Here is a 22521-nt window from a genome sequence, read left to right as displayed (position 1 = left end):
GTTGGGGAAAATTATTAGGGAAAATGAAATTAAAAAAAGGGAATATTTGGAGGTAGCAATCGGTGGGCGGCACGGCGGGAACCGAAAGCCAGAAACACACCTGGCGGTGGCGTACTCTGGCAGCGCAAAGAACATTCTCGCCACGTAATCAACTCGAGAACTCGACACGTGTCGATCGCCAAATTTGAGGAATTGGATAAGGGAAGGGAACCGGGCGGGGAATGAAAAACGGGGGTGTCCTGCTTCTTCGGATCCGTCAGATTAAATAATTAACGCCGTTTTATCCCCTCGTGCACAATTTTATACTGTCTTTTTTTTATTATATATATTTTGTTATTCTATGACATTTACCGAAATAATAACTTTATTTGGTAATTATCTCGTTATTTCCACACAAAAAAAAAAGGGTGGCAAACGTTTTACATGGCGAGACTGAAGAAAGTTTGCTCTCGATTCGAAAATAAATCCCAAAATGGGATTATGTGACGTAAAAATCGTAGCACACATCAATTATTGAAACTTTCGTGTTAAACACTTCTTAGTCTCGATCATCGAGAATTCGAATTGAAATTCAGCAATATCTCAAGATACTCGTTAGAATTTACGTCAGAAAAAGTTTGTAATTTTCGATAGAGTGATTTGCCTTGTATTATTGTTGTGTAACTAATTATTTACTTATCAGGTGCTTTGCAAAATGTCTCAAGATAGCATGACTTTTAAATTTTCGTTACGATAGATACATAATCGAGAGAGAGAGAGAGAAGCAAAATGGGAGATAAAAAACTGGAAAGCTTTGATTCGTGAAAAGAGAAGACAGGCTCTTGGACACACCAGTGTCCTTTATAGCGGCTGGATATTTATTTCTACTGTTTAAGAGGAAAAAAAACGTTTCGACCAAAAAAAAAGAAAAAGAAAAAAGTTAAAGTCTTTCCGATTTGATTTGCTTTTTTATTTATTAATGCTCGATCGCAACATGTCAAAAATAAGAAATTCTCCCTCTTTTTTTTTTTTTTTCGATTACTTACTGGAGTGTTCATAGAATTTCAAATTCTCTTTATTTATTCTTGAGAGGACAGCCCCTAGAGCCTGTCGCATCAAATTTCGTATTTCGAGGAACGGAATTATTGTTAAAAACATTGCTTACACTCCTCTGATATTTGCTTTTATATTTTCGTTTTTTTTTTCGACGGTTTTCTATAACAATCTTAAGGATAAGTGCGATTACTAATAATCAGGTCGTTCATGCTCTAATCAAATTTTGGATCAATTTTAAGTTCAGATTTTTTGCGCAACCTTATTTTTATACTCGGCTTCTGCGTGTCTTCTCAAGCAAAATCGTGGGCGAGCTTCGGTTGTCGTTCACGCCGTATCACGAGCGAGAAATCGATGGAGAGCAATTATGAAGGAAATGTCGAAGGCGAGGTCATCAACGAGGAGGAGGAGTAGGATGATTTGCCGGATAACAATGAATTCTCTCCCGATGATGATGGTAATTGGTAAAGTCCGCCATTAACGAATTAGGTTCCGGTCATTGTTGTGGCGCCGGATGGCAATGAGCACGCACGCAGCTCATGTTCCTTTCATTCCAATTTTCGAAATTCGATCGTCATGTAAGCGAGTTTCTGGTGAATTCATGTCGTGTGCGTTCTTTTTGAATTTGATTCGATTGAATCAAGCGCATTCCATGAATTTTATGGTTTTATACTTTTTACTGACAATGCTTACAAATTTTTCAATTACCAATTTAAATTGATCTTCAAATTGATTGCGCTGTGATCGTAGCTCTGTAGAAAGAGAAAGACAAGGAAAACTGGAAGAAGAAAAAAAAAAAGAATTCGGGTTAATCCAGGTACTTGGGATCTTATGGATGATTCAATTGAATTTTTTAACTTTGATTTTATTTTTTTCGGAATTAAAAAGTTAAAGCCACCATAAGTTTTCTGCTTAGTGGAAATCATGTATTTTATATACCTATGCCGTCGAGTCTTTGAATTTTCAGAGTAGTGTAAAAATAAAAAGAAGTGCTTCGAATAATTGCTATTTGATTCGGACCTGCTCTGAAAAAGTCGAGACCTTTCGAATTAATTCAGGTAGCATTTCCATTAAATATGCTATCTTTCCATTTTACACGTGATGAGAAAGAAAATGCAACATGTCGTCAATCTGAAGTTAGAACCATGACTTGCATTGATTAGAACCAGGTGTTTATGTTTTTGACACTGGTCAATCTCAAGTTAGAACCATGACTTGCATTGATTAGATGATTTTCTTTCTTACAACGTATGATCTGATTTGCTTCTTTATTAACCCTCTCGTTCATTTCCTTATACCAGATCTGATTTGTTTCTTTAAAGAACCCCTCTCCATCATTTGCCTATAAAAGAGAGTCTTCCAATCACTATCAAAAACATGCCAAACAGGACAACCTCTGTTTCTTCCCATTTATTTGCTGAGTTTTACATTGGAGGTGGTTGTTCCTGTCCCCTCTAGCTGTTGTGCTTGTGCCCCGGGAGTTCCTAATTTTTCATCTCTTCCCCGTAGTTTTCTACAGTAGCTGCTGCTTGTTCTTCTCCTTCTCTGTTATTGTTGTGGAGAGAGAGAGAGAGAGAGAGAGACCAATGGAGTGGTACAAGAGGAAAGAGGTGGTGGAAGAAGTGGGAGTGATTGGGGGTTTGGTCGGGATTCAGGTCGTGTATGCGATCAACTCTGTGATGCTGAGCTACCTCATGTCCCTTGGCCTCAAACCTCTCACTTTTGCCTACTTCTCTTCCTTTGCCACCTTCCTTATTCTCTCCCCCATTGCCTTCTCGTTTGAAAGGTATCATCTTTCTCTCTCTCTCCGTCTCTCTCTGTCTCTCTGCGCGCATTTGTGCTTTGTGAGAATGACGCTTGATCTCTTATTGTTCTTCATGTTCCAGGAGCTTGTGGCCCAAGAAGCTCAGCCTGAGGTTGATGGTTCAGCTTGTTCTCATCTCCTTCTCAGGGTATTTCGGCATCTTTGCAACCTCATATCAACTTGAAGTTCATGTTTCACCTATGTGAATATGATCAAATTAATGAATCTGTTAATTTTTCTTCCTTCTGTTTTTCCAACTTCTGGGTCAGGGTGACTCTGTTCCAAACTCTGTTAATGAAGGGGATCAAATTCACATCACCGGCTCTCGCAACCGCCATGCCAAACCTTGCTCCTGGGCTTATCTTCGTCATCGCTTGGATTACTAGGTATCCTACCTTCTACCTGGGGTTTCTTTCGCAATTTTCACTTAGGCTTTGCGATAGTCCCAGTACTAGTTTTTCGGCTACTGGTTTAGTTGCTTTAGCATGAGCTGCTGATACTACTTTAGCACGATTCACTGTATTGTTCTACCAAGATTGTTCTTACTAGGGTTCTTGTCAAAAACATAGATTTAATCCATCTTTGAGCAAATCCATCCCACAGAAGATCGTTCTAAGAAAATATTTTATCTTGTGGATTAAGCGTGCACACGATCAATCAGTGGATATTGATGGATGGAGCGATTATTTACAGGAATATCGCGGCTTTCAGTACTGTTATCGGGTTCTGTGTTATTCAATTGGAAATGCTCCTGCTTGTGCAGGATGGAGAAAGTTGAGCTGAGTTGCTTGTACAGCAAGGTCAAGATATTAGGCACGGTGGTGTGTGTTTCGGGCGCTGTCACAATGAGCCTATGCAGTGCTGCGAAGGAGGCGCCCCGCTCATCTCCCTTGAGAGATATGATTTTCAACCGACAAATGATAATCGGTTGCTTCTATCTTATTGCAGCGGCCTTTGTCCTGTCAATCAATGCAATCCTGCAGGTATATTTCTGCTAAAGTGCTGTTGCATTACTTCAATCGACATTTGTTTCGGTCCTTAGACAAACTTGTAAGGATTCCAAATTCAGCCTACTCATCTCTTTTTCCCTTGTTTGCTTTCTGCGGCTTCGCAGGCAGTCACTTTGGCCGACTTTCCAGCACCGATCTCCATGTGCGCAATCATGTCCTTGATCGGTTCGATTATGACTGCAGCTGTTCAGTTGTTTGAAGACCACAAATTGGACAATGGCTGGCCGTTTCTGAGCTTCGGCAAGTTGGTCACCTTCTCTTTTCTGGTCAGTCGCAACTTCGGTCTTACTCTCCCTGAATACTTCTCGGAAACATATGCAAACATTATGCGCCGCATGGTTCTGTTTTTGCCCTTTCTTTCTTTTGTCACTGGGGCATCACGAAATTCTCAAATGTGCAGGGTGGTGCCATTGGCGGATCATGCGTAGGCTTCACTGCCTGGGCCATAAAAAAGAGAGGGGCGGTCCTTCCTTCTATGTTTAGCCCCATCGCCACCGTCTGCACTGTTATTTACTCAGCCATAACATTTGGAGACACGATCCACATGCCAAGGTGAGATCTAAAGCACCGTTATAATTAGCCCCATAGAATTCATTCTCAAACTTATTGAAATTGCATGCTGGTTTGAATCGAGCTGATCCTAGCTGCTAATGCAGCCTCGCCGGCATGGTCCTTATGTTTACCGGCCTGTACTTCGTGCTTTGGGCAAAAGGGAAAGAGGATTATCACCCGAATGAAGAAGATTGCTCAGAGAGTAGGTCGGATGCGGAGAAGCCACTTCTGAGTTGAGAAACGAAGATGTGGATTTTTGCGAAAGCATCTTCTTTTTCTCCAGCATTTTGGTTGTAGGAAGAAAGAGCAGCTTCTTTTGCCTGCTGTGGAAACCATCTGGTGTATCATGTGTGACTTTCTTGTGCATGTCAATGTATCTACTCCTCCTGTTCTAGACATTGGTGATTCTGCAGTAGCAGTTGCTCTACTGTGACCTCCTCCATGAATCTTTAACAGAGAGTTGCTCAGGAACCTGCTTCTTTGTGAGGGAAATGTTGATGAGGGTCGTTTATGGGATTCATCTTGGACATGATCAATGGGCGAATCTGCGGCGGAATGCCGATAAGCTAAGCCGGTCGGTCTGGCCCAGGCGTTCATCATGCATGGCGTTGGGCCAGGGGATTTAAGACGGTCCTAGAGGAATTTCGGTGCAAGTGGCCTAACCCAATCGTCTCGTACTAGGATTGGCTCCAACGAGCTCTGCTCTAGTGTCAACCAATGGTGGTAAATAGGAACCGAACTAACTCATGACGTTCTGATGTACCAATAGCCAAACTCGCCTAAAAGCCCCATCTTTATCGAATGGGAAAAACAGTCATATTTATGATCGAGTTTGAGTCGATTCCCGTCGATACAAAAGTTGATTGAAAACTCTTGAATCAGAATCTGTACCAAATTACGAGACAGAAATCATATTTAGATCAGTTCATTCAACCCCTTGTTGACATTTGAAATAATATCAGCCGGTTGCAACATCTCCAGAACCTAAATCCATCTATCACCAGCCCTTCTCTGTAAAGAAATAACTCCCACGCCACTTTTTAATGATGGGAATTTGGCTGCAAACACAACTACTTTTTTTTTTTTTTTGGGCAATTGCATTTGATTATTTATTTTGCAGAACTTTCATGATGGGAAACAGGAGAGAAATTTAATCCAAATTGAATATGGTCCGTACTGAAGAGATGCAACATACAAAAACTAACGAAACCAGAACTTTCTCGCGTGAAGGGTGAAGAGGCAGCATGTCTGCAGAAAGCACTGCTCCTGCCTGCTAAAAGCAGGGAAAATTTCCACCCCAATCATATAGCCTCGGATGATTTTAAATTCTACTTGCCATTAATCTTCTGAGTATTTCACGTTGAATTCTTTCATATAGTTTAAAAACTAGATTGAATTTGTACCGACAGTTCAAGAATCGCATTAAACAAATTAAAAATTTAAGGAAGACACCGGTGATTGGACCAAATTTCAGAATCATTTATGTCATTTTCCAACGATTAGTTAGATTGAATAAGCTTTTAAACTGTATTTCGATGATACACGTGACATTTTGCCGTGTAAATGCAATGTGAACAAGGAGAAACTTGTGGAGCTTTCCTATTTCAGTGGTGTGACAAAAATCACCATGTATATTGTTTAGCTGAAACCAGATCATCGCCAAGCATCTGTATCTTTTCCACATCTTGCCAAGCAGAACATGTGCAGACAAGTAACGGGTGCTTCGAAACCCGAAGTTTCAAACTTGTACCCTGGAAAATTCATGGGTTCGACTTCGAATACGAAGTCCTTGAACGATTGCCTTTGCTGTTGAACTTCTCGCGCGGAGCTGACTTGTTTGAACACGATGTATACAATGATGATTTGGATTTGAGAGGAGTCACCATAAGTTTTGCTAAAGGTTGATCTAGAGGGGGCCATTTGGGCCCGTGGGCCCGGAACCGGCCCGTTGACCGGGCCCACGGTTCCGGGCCGGTTCCGAACCGCCGCAAAAAAAAAAAAAAAAAAAAGTGGGCCCGGGGCAGAGAGCCGTTGGGCTCTCTCCCCGGGCCCCCCTCCCCACCCCCCCCGCTCGCGACTTTGGGCCGTTGCCAACGTGCAACGGCCAATTTGGCCGTTGCTTTCCATTTTAAAAAATAAAAAAAAAAAAAAAAATGATTCTTGCCTATAAATGCATATGCTTCCCCTTTCATTTTTGTCACAAATTCTCTGAACAATCTCTCGAATTCTCTCCGAAATCCTCTCAAATCGCTCAAATTCTCCCAATTCTCTCAATCCCGACTCAATTCTCTCAATCGGATTTCCGATCAATTCTCTCAAAAATGGCAAGTGGAAGCAGAAATGCTGACAAGGGCAAGATGGCTATGGGAGATTCCGAGTATCCCATTCATGAATACGATCCTCGTGAGTATGCAAGTTGGGAAGACGACGACGATAATATCAACTATGTCCCGATTCCGAACGTCGAGCACATCCCAACACAAGAAAGTCTTCATCCTCCCACTAGTGTCGAAGAAACGTCAACGGCAAATGAGCCGGAACGGAAGGGCCGAGATAATACATCGGACTTGTGGCTACACTTCGACAAGGTACGTGATGAAGTCGAAGGTAAGTATAATGTAAAATGTAAATATTATTCGCAAACTTATAAATTCACGAAAGGAGACGGCTACGGAACATTCCGTCGGCATTTGACGAAAAAACATCCAACGCAAGCGGGGATCGACAATACGCAACAACAAATTTCCGGGTACGCCACTTCTAAGCCTCATCCTTTATTTCGTTTCATTGAAGCACTTTATAAACAAACATTAGGTGAATATGTTGCCCTTGATCATGCTCCGTTTAATACTGGTGAAAATTTTAATATGAAATATTTGATAAATACTGCGTTGGTTCCGCAAGCGCCAACTATTCCAAAAAATACTCTTAAACGCGAAGTTTTTCATCTTTATAAAAAAGGAAAAAAATCTTTAGCAAAATTTTTTGCGAATTCAATGGACGTGTGCATATAGGTAGCGATATTTGGAGTGATCCTTGGCAAATTCATTCTTATATGGGTGTCACGTGTCATTGGATAGATGACAATTGGATGATTCAAAAAAGACTTATTGCATTCCGAGTTTTTGATGAAAGCCATTCGGCTTATAATATTTATAGAATAATTAGGCAAGTTTTAGAAGAATATAATTTAATAAATAAAGTATTTTCAATTGGTTTTGATAATGCCGCCGCAAATACCGCTTCTATTCCCGAATTAGAAAATATTTGCAAACCCACTTTTGGCGGACAATTTTTTCACATTAGATGTGCTTGTCATGTTTTAAATTTATGTGTACAAAATGGTTTACGAACTCTTGACACTTCTCTCGCCCCAATAAAAAGTGCAATTAAATTTTTATGGAGTCGTCCCCAATGTATGAAATCATGGGGAAAATTTTGTAAACAAAATGGGAGAAGGCCAAGAAGATTTCCAAAAGATATTCCGACTCGTTGGAATTCTACGTACGAGTTGCTTCGGCAAACTTTTGAATATAAAGATTTATTATGTATGTTTATTTCACAAAATATTCCCGAAATTACTTTACTTCCTCAACATTGGGACGTTTGCAAGAAAATTTTAGATATTTTGAAAATTTTTAATGATGCTACTAAGACTTTATCTGGTATTTATTATCCTACAACGCATTTATTTTTAATAGAGTGTGTTAATATTAGTAGTGTTTTTAGTGAATATGAAAAAGATACCGAATTAGGTCAAACTATTTTAGTAATACGAGAAAAATGGTTGCATTATTATTTGCAAATTCCTCTTGTCTATTTAGTTGGTATTGTTTTTGATCCACGCATTAAATTAGACGGTTTACAAGATTATTTGAATGTGTATTATCATGATTGTTTACATTTGGATGATTCAATAGATATTTTAAATATATTAGGACATGTTAAAGAATCTATAGTAGCATTATATGGAGAATTTTGTAGTAGATATGGTTTAAGTGATTCTGGATTTTTACAATCTACTGCCTCACGTAGCGAAGGTGGTAGTTCACTTAGTAGAGGGTATAATATGCTTAAGAGTAGGCAAAAAAAACAAAAAGGGGCAATAGGTAATATTTCTGAATTAGAAAAATATTTAACCACTCAATTTGAGTTTCGTGATGCAGAACATAGTACGGATTTCGAAATCCCGAAGTGGTGGAAGAGTCACCAAATCGAGTATCCAGTTCTCGCCCTCATCGCTCGTCAAATATTAGCAACTCATTCTTCAACGGTTGCAGTTGAACAAGCATTTAATTCTGGAGGATTAATTTTGGACTCTCGCCGTTCAAGATTAAGCCCGGACTCTGTGGAAGCTCAAGCTTGTGTCGGCGATTGGACGAGGGCGAAATATCGACACCAAGAGTTAGATCGTGAACACGAATTTTTTAGCGATGATGTTGGAGATACCACCGCCACGGGTACCACAACGGGTAGCGACGATTGACGATGAGGTAAGTTGGGGTTCTCAAAGGTAAAAAGAACTACATGGGCTTTGATTCTTCTATCCCCAAGAAGATATGTAGGTCGCTTAATGATAATTCATTAAGTTCAAGCTCATTCCTTCTCTCTTTTTTTTCCCATATTTTATTACAATGTACAATTTAATTGTATTTTATAATTTATAATTTATTATATTTATTTTATTATTTATTATTTTAAAAATTATTATTAAAAATGAATCGGAATGAACCGGCGGTTCCGAACCGGAACCGGAACCGGCCCGGGAACCGGCCCGGAACCGCCATTTTTCACGGCCGGTTCCGGTTCCTGGAACGGAACCGGCGGTTCCACCGAACCGGCCGTGACTAGGTTGATCATACTCCTCTGCTCTAAGGCTACGTTTGGTCATCTGCAGTTTCGGTCATGATAGAATTAGATAGAATAAGATGTGAAATTCAGGGATTTTACTTTATCATATCCGTTGTTTGGTGAATAACAGTAATAAAGCCAAATACTTTCGTATCCTATCATGTCTATTATTTGGTATAAACGGTATATCGGTGTAAATGAACCTAAAAATTGCACAAACGGAGATGGTAATAATCTATCATGACATTCTTGCCTATTTCATTTTTATTTGCTTATTTTTTATTATTTTTTCCTATCTTTTTTAATTTTTTTATTCTTTAGCCCTCTTCCATTGTTAAGATTTTATAATATAGTAAACTACACTAATACATCTAAAATACTAGAATACCTAAAATATGTAATAAATATAAATGCTTATATATTGAGTTTATATTAGAAGATAGAAAGAAATTCAAATATATAAATAAAAATAGGAATAAAAAAAATATTTTTTTTGGATTTTTTTACATTATAATTCAAATATTATATATTCAAATGTCATTTTAGTTTTATTAATTTTAAGAAGTTTATTATTCGAGAAAAATAACTTTTATATTATGGATAGTAAAAATCCTATCTACCTTTATCCTATCTTCTCCATGGGATAATTTTATCCGAACTATATCCATCTTACATCCGACTTTATCCTATCTTGAGAAGGCACCAAACACAAGATATGACAAATTTTATCGTGACTGCCAAACGTAACCTAAGAGATTCAGGACAAGTTACTCTCTTTTGACTTTACCTCAAAAGATAAAAGCTCAAGGCATCTCCCCAATCTGGCCAAGACCTTGGGATTTCCCATATGAATTTTGTCCAGACATTGGACTATGGTGCAACATCATCAGCCAGTTTGGAACAACAGGGAGTTGTCAATAGAAAGGGGAAAAGGAATAGCATCGATGACACCCTGTAAGTTCTATAAACCGGTAATTGATGTAATTCGAACGAACGAAGTTACATTTCACATCTTAAAAGGTATATAAACTAAACAAGATGTGGTAAGTTTTATATACCTTCTTGCCATTTTTGATAAGCGTGTGGAGAATACCCATCTATATTCTCACCTCCTCGAGGGGAAAAAAGAAAAGAAAAAGAGTACCTACAATTACTTGGAAAATTATAAGCGGCTATACAATCTTGTGTGACTTTTATTGATATGCTCGTTTTGCTACTTGCTTGTTCGTTTTTGTTTGTTCAAGAAGCACATTAATAGTTACTTCCCAAGTGTTACGGGGTACTATTTTTCAGCTCATAGAGTTTCTCTTTAGCCCATCTCCATCACGCCTATGCCTCAAATCAAGTAAACGAAAAAGATGTCTAGAGAGGAAGAAAAATTAATTTGTGGGTGGCTTCCACTTTCTATTTCCCACGCCATGTGATTGTATCATTCACTCCCCCTTGGTTGCAACCAACCCCAACCATGCTTTGACCTTGTCTCTCCACGCCACGTGTTTCGATTTAGCCACGTGGCGTGTTTCCACTTGCCCCCACCTAAATAATTAGTAAAAATTCCAAAATCTGTTCTACCTCCATAGCTCCATTGAAGATCTTTAACTACATAATTGGAAATTAGTGGGAAAAATGATTGGATGGAACATTTGAGAGATGCTTAGCCTTTTGCCATATGATCGACATCACATTAACAATTGCTGGGGACACAACCAGGCCATTTTTTTTTCCCTAGATTTCCCATTAGCATACCTAACCATTTTTTCATTTCCCTAAGTTGCCATTAATGATGCATTACTTGTGCGGACACAACACAAGATGTGATTCCCCGAAGCGGATCAAAAGGGTCCAACCCACTTCATTTGTGTATTGACTTTACTTTCACTTTTTTTATCCAACAGGTGGGTCTGTTTGGATTTCCTGTTAACGATTAGAAGTTGAGACATATGATATGGCGTGATTGGAAAAAGACCTCGATAAAAAAGAGCTTGGAGGGGCAGGATACATTAAATGTACGTTATTAACATGATTATAATTGACTAAGATGGTGATTAAACTTGGTTTTTCACATAGGCCGAGTCAATAATCAAAGGAGGCAAGAGAAAGATATTGAAAAAGTTAAAGCAGCTCTCATGTATTGTCTGTGATTTCATTGTCCCCACTTGCCTTATTTGTGCTTTAATGCCTGAAAGTTGATTCGGGAGTTTCCTTTGTGGGGAAATTGGATGATTTACATGCAAATTAAGAAGACAGGATATTATTGCTCGTGCTGCCGCAAAATATATAAAAGGATTCGAAAAAATAGTATTTTACCAACAAGTTTATGATGGCCAGCTAAAAGAATAAAATCAAAAGGTTGTATCACAGTCGTACGGTGTTTAGTACCCTATTGACCTCAGATTATTGCTGTAATCGATAGCTCACGAAACTTGATTATCGAAAACGATAACCAGATTATTAATCGGGCCGATTGATGAAAATTTGGATAGACAAAGTTGTATAAGTCGTGAGAAATTTCAAGATCTAACAACCAAACAATAGAAGAGCCATAACAAGGGATATAATGATAGCATTTGTCATGATAGCGGCAGGAAAGCTGATCATTTCAGGTGTGTAGAAGACAAGTAGCACTTCTTCTTTTTCTTTTTTTTCCCTCAAGTCAAATTGTGGGCAACAGCCAATTATTAAACAAGATTAAAGCATGCAAAAAAGAAAGAAGAATTTCAGATGTTTGTCTGTACTTACACCTTCATCCGTTTTCATGGCCACATAGCAGAAAAGTACAAGGACTTTTTCCATCGGTGAAAAAACCGATACAAACTCTCGAAGCTCTTAAACAAAATACACAACACATTATCATTGTTTCGAATTTAACACAAAATATCTCGGAAAAATATCTACAATTTCGAGTTGCATGACATTTGCAAATGTTCATGCTGCTTGCAAGTTCATGTTAAGTTTACAACGATGATAAAATGTTGCATCTTTTTTCCGAAACATTTGAAAGTTGATGTTAATTTTTGTGATAATGCCTAGAGGTTGTGTATATCTCTTGCTAATTGGCTCTTATGAACACGAAGAAGGCTTTAGTACACCTCCCAGCCCAAATGGGGCAAGGTTTGCATGTCGCTCACTTGTCCCTCGTTGCATTTTCCATGATCGGACATTTTCGGTTCCTTTATCCTGCCTAATTACCAGATTAACTTTTTTTTTTTTGCTTTTCATGAATTATTTTTGGCACGCAACGTTTTTGCTTTTTCACACATAATTGATAAAACCCAAGAAATTAACAAAGGTGTGTCCTTTTCGGTGGAGGAATGCTTGTTACCTACTCATTTTTCAGTTCCCAAATCTCTCCACCATCTCCTGAGAGAGAGAGAGAGAGAGACAAGAATCAGTAGTTCAACACCCCGAGCTTCGTAAAGTTTTGATCTTTGCTTCATTCCCAGCTCCGATGGAGAGACCCAAATGCAAGCTCTGCTTCAGGACCTTCGCCAATGGCCGAGCTCTGGGTGGCCACATGAAGGCCCATCTGGCCAGCCTCAAGATTCACCGACCCCACGTCGTCGAGTCGATCACTTCGTCTCCTTCCTCCTCCTCCGGCGAAGGAGAGCAGGAATCGTCGCGTGGAGATCAGGAGATCGAGGAGAAGTCCCTGATTTACGGGCTGAGGGAGAACCCCAAGAGGAGCTTCAAGTGTGCAGATCCCGAGTTCTCTTTCTCCGGCGGTTCCGGGTTCGCCGTCGTGCAGGACCGAGAGAGCGAGACCGAGTCGAGAAACCCGACTCAACGGCGATCCAAGAGGAGCAGGAGAAAGCTGGGCAGCTGCAACAACAATGCAGAGGGTGAGAGGCAGAGGAAGCCGAAGCCGAGCCAGCCGAGCTCGCCGGCTGAGCCGGAGCCAGTGAGCTCGGTGTCCGACACTTCGCCTGAAGAAGATGTCGCCATGTGCCTCATGATGCTCTCGCGGGACAGGTGGAGAAGAAAACGTCGCGATGATGACGATGACGATGACGATGACGATGATCATGAGGAAGTTCAGGAGGGCCAAAAAGGTGATCTGCTGGGGAATGGAGCAGAGAGGAAGCACCACCAGTGCGAGGTGTGCAAGAAAGCGTTCAGATCTTCACAGGCGTTGGGTGGGCACAGAGTGATTCACAGGAAGGCTCCTGGGCCAATGGGTTGTCAGAAGAGGAGGCGAGAAGATGAGAGAGAGAGGCGTGATGACTCGGGCAAGGAAATGGCTATGGTGCGCAAGAAAGAGAGGGTCTACGAGTGCCCATTCTGCGGGAGAGTGTTTGGGAACGGACAGGCTCTTGGCGGGCACAAGAGATCTCACTTGATGGGATTAGGGGGATCAAGTGGCGGTGGTGTTGGCGATGGCGCTCAGAGCTCTAAGTCTAAGATCTCAGCCAATTTGATAGATCTCAACCTGCCTGCTCCAGCGGAGGAGGACGACTTCAGTGTAGTTTCTGATGACGGAGAATTCACCCAACTCATCAAGAATTGAAAAACACTCGAACAGAGAGACAGAGATCGCAGAACAACTTTTTTTTTTTCATCATTGGTTCGGCTAGGTGACTGACACTCCATTTCCATTGATCTTTGCCCATTGGTTACGGTTAGGAAGAAAAGTTCTTCGCTTGCCCTTCTGGTGATAGATTAGAACTAAGGATTAATGATCAGGTGCTTTTTAGTTCTCCAGTTACTTCTTCTTGCAATGAAGCTCCATTCGCTGTGACTGCACATGGCTTCTTGAAATTCTTCAGCTCACGACGGCAGTTAATTCTCTGTGGCAATGCTAGGAACAAATTGTTGCTCGCTTTCACTCGGAGGCTGAGAGGGACATCTTCAGAAAAGAAACAGTATGATCAACTTTCTTTCTCTCTCCTTTTTTTTTTTTTTTTTTGAAGGGGGGTTTTGGCTTTTTGCTTTTTGCTTTTTGTTTAGGCCCAATTTTGCTGACAATGTAAGTACATTGGGGATTGCTTGGAGACCAGGACATGGTCTCTGCTCTGGAAATGCACAGTGCTGCTCTGCCTCTGTTATTAATCTCCTGCAATTCTTGTTTTAGCGCGCCTTCTTCAATGGAACTTTTCATCATTCAGTACTCATACAGCTCTTGTATCTGTTGCATCAATCAGCAGGAAATTACTTGGAACTCATCTCGTCTCTCTCTGTTTCGCTCTCTTCCTTTTGTCCAATGTCTAAGTTAATGTTGCTAAAGCGTGAAGCATGGAATCAAATCATTTGAGCATGAACCAGAAGGATTTCCAAACTGGAATTACACAAATAACCTCCCATCCCCACATGAAGTTTTTTTCCGAAACGACAGAGTAGTTAACGCTTCTTTACGCAGAATCCCTCCATTTTCTGAACAGAAAGAACCACAAAGCTAGAGCTGTTTGCCTAGGAGAGAACGAATCATTGTAAGCTGGCAGAGACAGGGAGAGCTGTCATATAGTAAATATTCCCCTGGAAAGATCAGTCAGGCTTATATTAATCTCAATTCCCACTAAAAAAAAGAAGAGAGAACGAGGCAAGTCACTGCACAGTAGGGACACTTTCGTCCATCTCAGGCTGGTGTGCTTGGTTCTTTTTCTCTTTTGCATGTGATGAATCTTGCTTCCTAAGGATGCTCATCCTCAGCTCCAGACATATGCTGTCTCTCTTGTTTTTTCCCACTTTACATAAAGATTTGGGATTTGACAGAGATCATTACGAGTTAAAGCGAAAAGACAAAGCCAAGGCTTAGTTAGGTCCTTGATGATCAGATGGATTGGCATGCAAAGGAACAAAAAAGAAGTCATTTTTAAGCGGTCTTTTAAGTTTTCAGACACTATTGTCCATTCTGTCATCACGTATTCCCAAGGATCTCTCTTTGGAACCTTCAAAAGGCCAACAGGTACATGGAAAGGCAAAGAAATTACACCATGGTTTTGGAGTATCTACCAGCACGGACGATTGCCGGTCCACGGCCAATCCAGAGCCCGCCCTTGCAGAAGATGACACTAAGGTAGGACCAAACTTGAAATGGGCACAACAGGGTCCGGTCCGGTCCATACATGACTAGGTGCTTCCTAATTAGTACATCTGTGACTGTGAGGATTGGGTTACGACCGCATGAAGTTACTGCTCGCGCAGACCTATTGTATCGAAGATGGTGTTTATCTTCTACATGATCGGTGTCCTTCCTCATTTCCTTCTCCACCGGATAGGCCTGATCAAGAGTGTCGCGATTCAGCTCGCGTTATTTCACGACCGAAACCCTCTCCTGTCCCCCTCCCGCGGTCAAGATTTGCTCAGATGACTTGGTCTCGGTCGCGTCGCGATTTCGTGCTTTCCGTAAAGACATTATGAACTTTGGTATTGGCCTTTTGCTGTTGTACATTCTAAAAACTGTCGAGAGCGAGTTCAGGAAACGAGGGTTTTTTTTTTTTTTCCCTCCTTAAAAATGAAAGAGGAAGAGGTCAAACGTTTTGCCATCTCTGCCGATCGAGGAGATTGGTGGGGAAGGGAACAGGAATGGAAAATCAAGAAATTGTGGGGTCGGGGGGATTCAGTCAGCGTGACTGGAGGCACCGTTCACGAGAAGGCAACCGGGACCTGTTGGCAAAATGACCGGGAATTTTGGTCAACTCCCCTCGCATCCTTTCTCGGAGCAGCCGGTGGCCCAGTTCAACTTCCCATCGCAACGCCACGAATTCCTAAATCCCTAAACTATTTCGGCTATTGATTTCTCAATACCGTCAATTCTTCACGAAATAATCGAGCACCGAAATTCTTTTAGTTACGTTTCTTAGTTCTAATTTCACTTGAGGCATAAGTTATCGAAGTTTTCTTTTGCCATATATTGTGTAGAATAAAGTCTAGAAACGATCTAGCAATTTTTTTAAAATTTTTATTTATGTTACCCATCTTTTTTTCCCCTTCTATTTGAGAAAGGACTTATTAGTTGTTGGTCTAATTTCACCATATGACTATTTAAAAAACTATCCTAAGGTGCGGTATCATTTCGGGGAAATAAAACGACGGAAGAGTTTTAAGAATGAGAGATTGATGCACACCACCAACTTACCTAACTCACACTTACTTGGATTGTCAATCTGATTTAATTGCTCAGTTCGCTACGTATTATGCACGATGAAAGAGCCATAGCTCTATCTATGCTAGATCGAAACATGGCCTCCAACCCGGGAAACTCAATGTGTTAAACACAATTCCTTTTACGATGAGAAAATTATCAAAAAAGTCTTAAACCTATTATAATTGTATCAATTCGGTCTTAAACCTTTTGCAATTGTGCCACTTCAGTCCATCCGACATTAACGTAGACGCCGATCGGCTAGCAACCTAATATTTTGATATTTTTTTGAATTTTTATTTTTTTTATTTTTCTTTACTTTTTACTTATTTATTTTCTTTGTCAACTCCTTCCTCTGGCCGATTGCGGGACTCCTAGCGACGGCGAGGTAGAGCCCCGCCATGGATGGGCGAGGCTCAACCTTGCCGGATCCGGTCACGGCGAGGAGAAGCCTCACCTTGGCTAGGCAAGGGCGACCTCACCAGGCCGGGTGTCCCCTCTAGCCGGCCGCCGGTGGCCGGCTAGAGGAAGGAGATGACAGAGAAAAAAAAGTAAAGAAAAAATAAAAAAAAAAAAAAAAAATTAAAATATTAGGTCGCCGGTTGGTCGGCGTCCACGTCTGCATTTGCTGGCCAAAATTAACTGGATGGATGAATTAGCACAATTGTAAAATGTTTAGAACTGAATTGACAAAAAAAAAAAAGATTTATGACCGAATTGGTACAATTGCAATAGGTTTATGACTTTTTTGGTAATTCTCCTTTTTTCGATTGATCGGAGAACACTAAGGCTTTGATTGTTTCGCAATATATATATATATATATATATATATATATATATATATATATATATATATATATATTTTGAAAAAAATATTTTCCTAAAAATGATTGCGGATATCGCTTGCTGAAATGAATGAACAATAATAACTAAACATATATCCTGGTCGATAATGAGAAGATTTGCCCTTGACTTATTATTTCAAGCAAAACAAGTAATTGATTTCAGGAACAAGTTTTACAGGTCATTCATTTTTCGCAAGTTAAATGGAGCCTATATACATTTCTGTTTCCAGGAGCAAACGTAGTTAGCCTCCTCAATTTCACGGGCTATGCATATGATCATGTATAGGTAGACATCTTTGCATTTTATAAGTTCATTAGCCAGAGGAAAAACCCTAATCCTCAATGTCACGAGCAATGAATGTTCGCCATGCCGAGCGCACGAAATATTAATACAGCTTTGCGTGAAAACTGTGGGCACGCAGAGAAGAAAGATGCACGCAGATCTCTTCTCTCTCTCTCTCTTTTAACTTGCCCTCTTTTCGGCACTTTTCTGAGACAAAATAAGAGATTTGTGCCGGGATTAATGGCGGAAACAGAAGCGTGTTATTCAGATCTGTTTGAGCGCCGATGCTTGCTCTCCACCTCCAACTGCCAGCCTTCTTGAGCTTAATCAAAGAAGTTTCAAGCTCCAAATCAAGAATGGCTTACTAAATCAGCAATTGCCGTCACAACAACTTAATCATCTGGATCTGTTTTTTGATCTCCTCCTGTTTGGAAGAAGAGATCTTAACGAAATAACGATGGTTTTGGGAATTCTCATCGTCTCATAGCTAGAAACAAGTGAGATATTTACCCACAACAACAAAAATCACGAGACACGTGTGTTTTTTGGTGGGGAAGATTGTCTAAGAAATCCTAAACCTATTTTACGGCGATCAATTCGATCCTAAACATTTCAATTGTGTTATTCGAGTCCTCAATCTCTTGACGATTTGCCAATTTATTACAAACCTTTAAACTGTGCCAATTCATTCCTAAATCTTTTGATGATTTGCTAATTTAGTTCTAAACTTCTTGATAATTTGTCAATGTAGTCGTTTCAGTCAATTATTCCAATAATAGGTTTATCACTAAACTGGTGGAATTTCGAAAGGTTGTGGACTAAAGTGACATAATTGAAAATTTTAGTACTAAATTGACAAATTATCAAGAGGATTGTGACTAAATTGGTACACTTAAAAGATTTAAGATTGAATTGACCGCTCACAATATAGGATTAGGACTTTTTGGACATTTTTTCCTGTATTTGCATGTCGACATGAAATGAGTCTAATCGATTTGCACATATATATGTAAATTTATCGGTATGATTGATATTTTTTCCTTTCTAGTGCTTGGTATTTTCCTCAAATTCTTTCTCCTTGTTCCATCATTAAAAGGAATTATCGACTATTGATTACCCATTTTCTTGCCATTTCTCAAGCTAATTAATTGAATTCATATGGCTTTGTTTTTCTTCAATTGATCTGTAATATGCAGAAATGGTTCTTAAGTAGTGTTTGCAACTCAAGCCAAAAAAAACAGCGTTTAGACAAATGATTGTATTAAGGAACAAGGGTAAATCAAAACTAGTTGCATAATTAGACCTTTACAGGTAATTCTTGTTCTTTCCAAAATTCAAAAGAACATGCAAAAGAGATTCATATGATGTTTGAATGCAAGACATTTGGGATTCACTTTTGGAATATCACGTGATACTCACCCAAAAAGAATATAATCAAAAGCAACAATGATAAAAATTGACCAAAAAAAAAAAACAATACTTCCATGACAGTCCGATTGTACTGTCAGTTATTTATGACCATAGATCCACACACTATCACCGCATGTTTTGCATAAAGCGCTCATTAATTAGAAATCGTGGGGTCAGAAATATTGATGATAATGTCAGACTGTCAGAATAGCGTTTTCGAAAAAAAAAAAGGCAACAATAATTCTTAATTTTAGTTTTTCCTCCAAAAGGAAAAATAAAAGTCAGTCAAAATACATTTTGCTTCTCTCTCCTCTATTTAATGTGTAGTCATCTTGGTTAATGCTACATAAAGGGCAAAAGGGGTTTCGGGTCAATATCAATAAATAGTTCCCTCATCACTAGATTGGTGGCCACAAGTCTAACTTTCTGCAGGGCTCGGTTATGCTAGACAATGTAGTTGTTGAATTTGCATACCGATATTTAATTATTCTACCAAGGTAGGCAATTTAATTAGGTAAGGCTTAGACATTAGTCATAGTCCTTGTAGTTCTTCAAAGATCAAACAGTTGCTACTAAGAAGTCCTCAAGAAAAAGTCCAATACTTTCCCGTGGCGGCTATTGTTCTGCACCATAATATCGATTATTTCTAAATCATCCGAATACTGAAAAGTTAAAACAATTTTTCGAATATAATTTCTTTTTTTTTTTCAAACAAACGGAGCCTTGGTGAATCAGATTTAACATTTGAATGGTCAAATTTTGCAAATTGCTCTAAATCAGAGCCATCTACACTGACCAAAGATAAGGAATTAATCGGCTCATGAAGCTTATATGATGTTTCAGGAGCCTCTAAATAATCGGGTCTTTATCCTGTGTCCTTGGGTTATCACAATAACGAATAAAACTTTTGGATCTCACGGTAGTCAAAGTGGTAGATCCCACTTTGTGGGTCTCTGGCACACTCTTGAGATACTTTTTGCTAACCAGTGAATTAAAATTACAAAGGTAGGATTAATATCATTAAAAAACTCTAAATTATGTCTACTTTGTTATTAGCATCTCAATTTTGTTTTTATCTTGTCAACAAAAAATTCTAACTTATACCCACCATGACACTGATGTTCAAACTTTTTTTTGTGTCACCAATATCCGTAAACTTGTGTGTGTGTGTGTGTGTTTTTTTTTTTTTGCAACATTGGTACAAGTTTGGTTATTTGTGATATAAAAAAATTATTGGGTATTGATGTCATGGTATGCATAGTTTAGGATTTTTTGTGATAATAGAGAGTACTTTGTCAAATTGACATAAGTATGGATTTTTTTTTTTGGGTACAAAAACGTTTTGGGTATTCAGAGGATATAATTTAAAGTTTCTAGTGGTATTTGTCCACACAAATATTATCATTTGTATTTTATACTCTTTTTGTGAGTTTCACTCTTCTAAGTTGACGATGGCCATAACCATAAAGGGAAAATTACCAAAAAAATGTTAAATTTATTGTAAGTGTGTCAACTCAATCCTAAACTTTTTTTTCACTTGAGTCCTAAAATTTTTGTATATGTGTTAATTCAATCCACTCGCTAATGCCTAACGTGAACAATTTATAATATTCTCTTATTTTATTTTATTTTGAATTTTCTTTCACTTTCTTTTCTTTTTCTTCCTACTAAGGCCGATGAGCTGTGGATGGCGAGGGTCGCTAGAGCTCATCGGCCACTGGATGAGGCCATCATGGCCGTGGGTGAGGCTGCCTCACCAGATCTAGACAAGGAAAGCCTCGCCGTGGCCTCGCTCGCGACTGCAATGGCCTTGTCCAATGGCCGATGAGCTCTGGTGACCCTTGTCGGCCACAGTGGAAAGAAAAAAAATAAAGAAAATACTAAGATGTTATTAAAAATTATCTACATTAGCGCCGCCTGACAAAACGGATTGATTTGATACAAATGCAAAAGATTTAAGACTCAATTGACAAGAAAAAAGGTTTAAGATTGAGCTGGCACGATTACAATAAGTTTAGGACTTTTTTGATAATTTTTCCTAACCATAAAGGTAGTTTAGCTGATTTGTATATATATTTTTGCCATGAAAGGTCAGTTAAAGTAAGTTGTTTAGCTATCATAATATCATGTGCGGAAAAAGAAAATCAACGATAATAAATTGGGCCGTCTTATTTTAATACATTGTATGTTGATGTGGACAACTTTACTTGAAATGACGTTTCTTGAAATGGTGTTTTATGTAAATGGCTACGTCAACAATTTTGAACGACAATTGATCGAAAGAGCTATATCGAAATTTCGCACAAGGATCAACGCTAGTAAATTTAAAAATTTAGGATTGAATTGATATTTATACAATAAATTTAGGATTAAATTTATGATTTTACCACGAAGTCCTTCGAATTCGTCAGTTCTGCCACACGCAAAAAATTACAAAAGGCTGAAGAATTGACTTATTGATGGGGAGTATTTGATGAGGTGATGGTTTGATGGGAAGGGCAAAAGCTCCAACTACCAACTACTCTTTAATTTATATTGGCAATACAACTACTCTTGAACTAGTGCCCGCAGAGTGATGCATGTGATCCACATAAAAGAAAAGAAAACAAGCCAGATTCACATCGAAGTCAAACATGAAGCATTCGTAAGGGCGATGGGGCACCCTGCCTATTGAAGAAGAGAGACTTCTGTACTTTCTTGTCGATGAGGAGTATGAATCACGCCCCAACAGTATTCGTGTGACAATCCTTACATCATATTAGGAATCCAGATAATCGTGTCTCGAATGTCAATAACCACGACCCAACACGTGGTGACTTGTGACGCATCGAACTATCGAGACTACGGCACGAAAAGCTTTTATAATCAAACGAAGCATGGATCCTTAGTAAGGGAAGGCTTCATTTGGATTGCATAGTGCTGTGCAAAAACCTAGTCTCGCGGAGATGACCATTCTTATCTATGAAATTAGTAAGGTGCACTTAAGTTCCCGAAATTCGTCAAGCGCTTCAGTAACAAGTCTCTCCGAACGTGGGAAAAGTCAGCAGATGATTAATGTCGGATTACTGACTTTGTGAATGACGCGAGTTTATGTTTGCTGGTCCCATGTCATTTTCCCGTAAATTCTCTAGTTTTGAGTTTTGGCACATTGGACCATCGCAGACTATCTTTCACTGATCCAATCGGGTTGAATTTTGTAACGACCCGATTCTAAGAGAGCGGAAAATAGTAGCCGAGCTAGAGGGCCCGAGCAAGAAGCAATTGTTGATAGACTTCTAGGATGACGAAGAGTTCATACATGAATCGAAATGTGACCGAACAGGAAGAAAGCGTGTTTAGGATATATGTATGTATAAATTGAAATTAACTTACGGAGTTAAGCGTGCTAGAGGGCCCAAGCAAGAAGCAATTATTGATAGACAAGCTTTGCTTTGGAACTCCAAAGTTAAGCGTGCTTAGATTAAAGTATTATTAGCCTCCCTGTATGCCAAAGGACAAAACCATGGGCTCGCTATGGGGCAGATAAAAACTTACAATACCTCGAGTCAGTTAATTACGGGGCGTCACACAAACTTGACCGTGGTATCTAGGATATCATCTAATCTCAAATTGAAATGAGAAAAGTACAATCTATTTACTGATGGCGAATGTTCGAA

At 39.3% G+C, this 22521-nt stretch overlaps 2 protein-coding genes across 2 annotated transcripts; both read left to right on the top strand.

The window, feature by feature from the left end:
• The first annotated feature begins 2374 nt into the window (after positions 1 to 2374).
• LOC115737126 (WAT1-related protein At5g47470-like) lies at positions 2375 to 4794 on the top strand. The gene is made up of 7 exons (XM_030669123.2): positions 2375 to 2818; positions 2919 to 2984; positions 3106 to 3222; positions 3600 to 3819; positions 3951 to 4112; positions 4247 to 4398; positions 4503 to 4794. Exons 1-7 carry the CDS (start codon positions 2619 to 2621, stop codon positions 4633 to 4635), a joined length of 1050 nt encoding a protein of 349 aa, XP_030524983.1. The 5' UTR covers positions 2375 to 2618; the 3' UTR covers positions 4636 to 4794.
• A 7765-nt stretch (positions 4795 to 12559) lies between these two features.
• LOC115737128 (zinc finger protein ZAT4-like) lies at positions 12560 to 14565 on the top strand. Its single transcript, XM_030669125.2, has one exon. It carries the CDS (start codon positions 12698 to 12700, stop codon positions 13751 to 13753), a length of 1056 nt encoding a protein of 351 aa, XP_030524985.1. The 5' UTR covers positions 12560 to 12697; the 3' UTR covers positions 13754 to 14565.
• The last annotated feature ends 7956 nt before the right edge of the window (positions 14566 to 22521 follow it).

This window comes from Rhodamnia argentea, chromosome 9 (genome assembly GCF_020921035.1).
Source record: "Rhodamnia argentea isolate NSW1041297 chromosome 9, ASM2092103v1, whole genome shotgun sequence".
In the NCBI taxonomy this organism is placed as follows: Eukaryota; Viridiplantae; Streptophyta; class Magnoliopsida; order Myrtales; family Myrtaceae; genus Rhodamnia; species Rhodamnia argentea.
The sequence above is the reverse complement of the archived record's forward strand: the minus strand, read 5'-3'. Positions and strand labels throughout refer to the sequence as shown.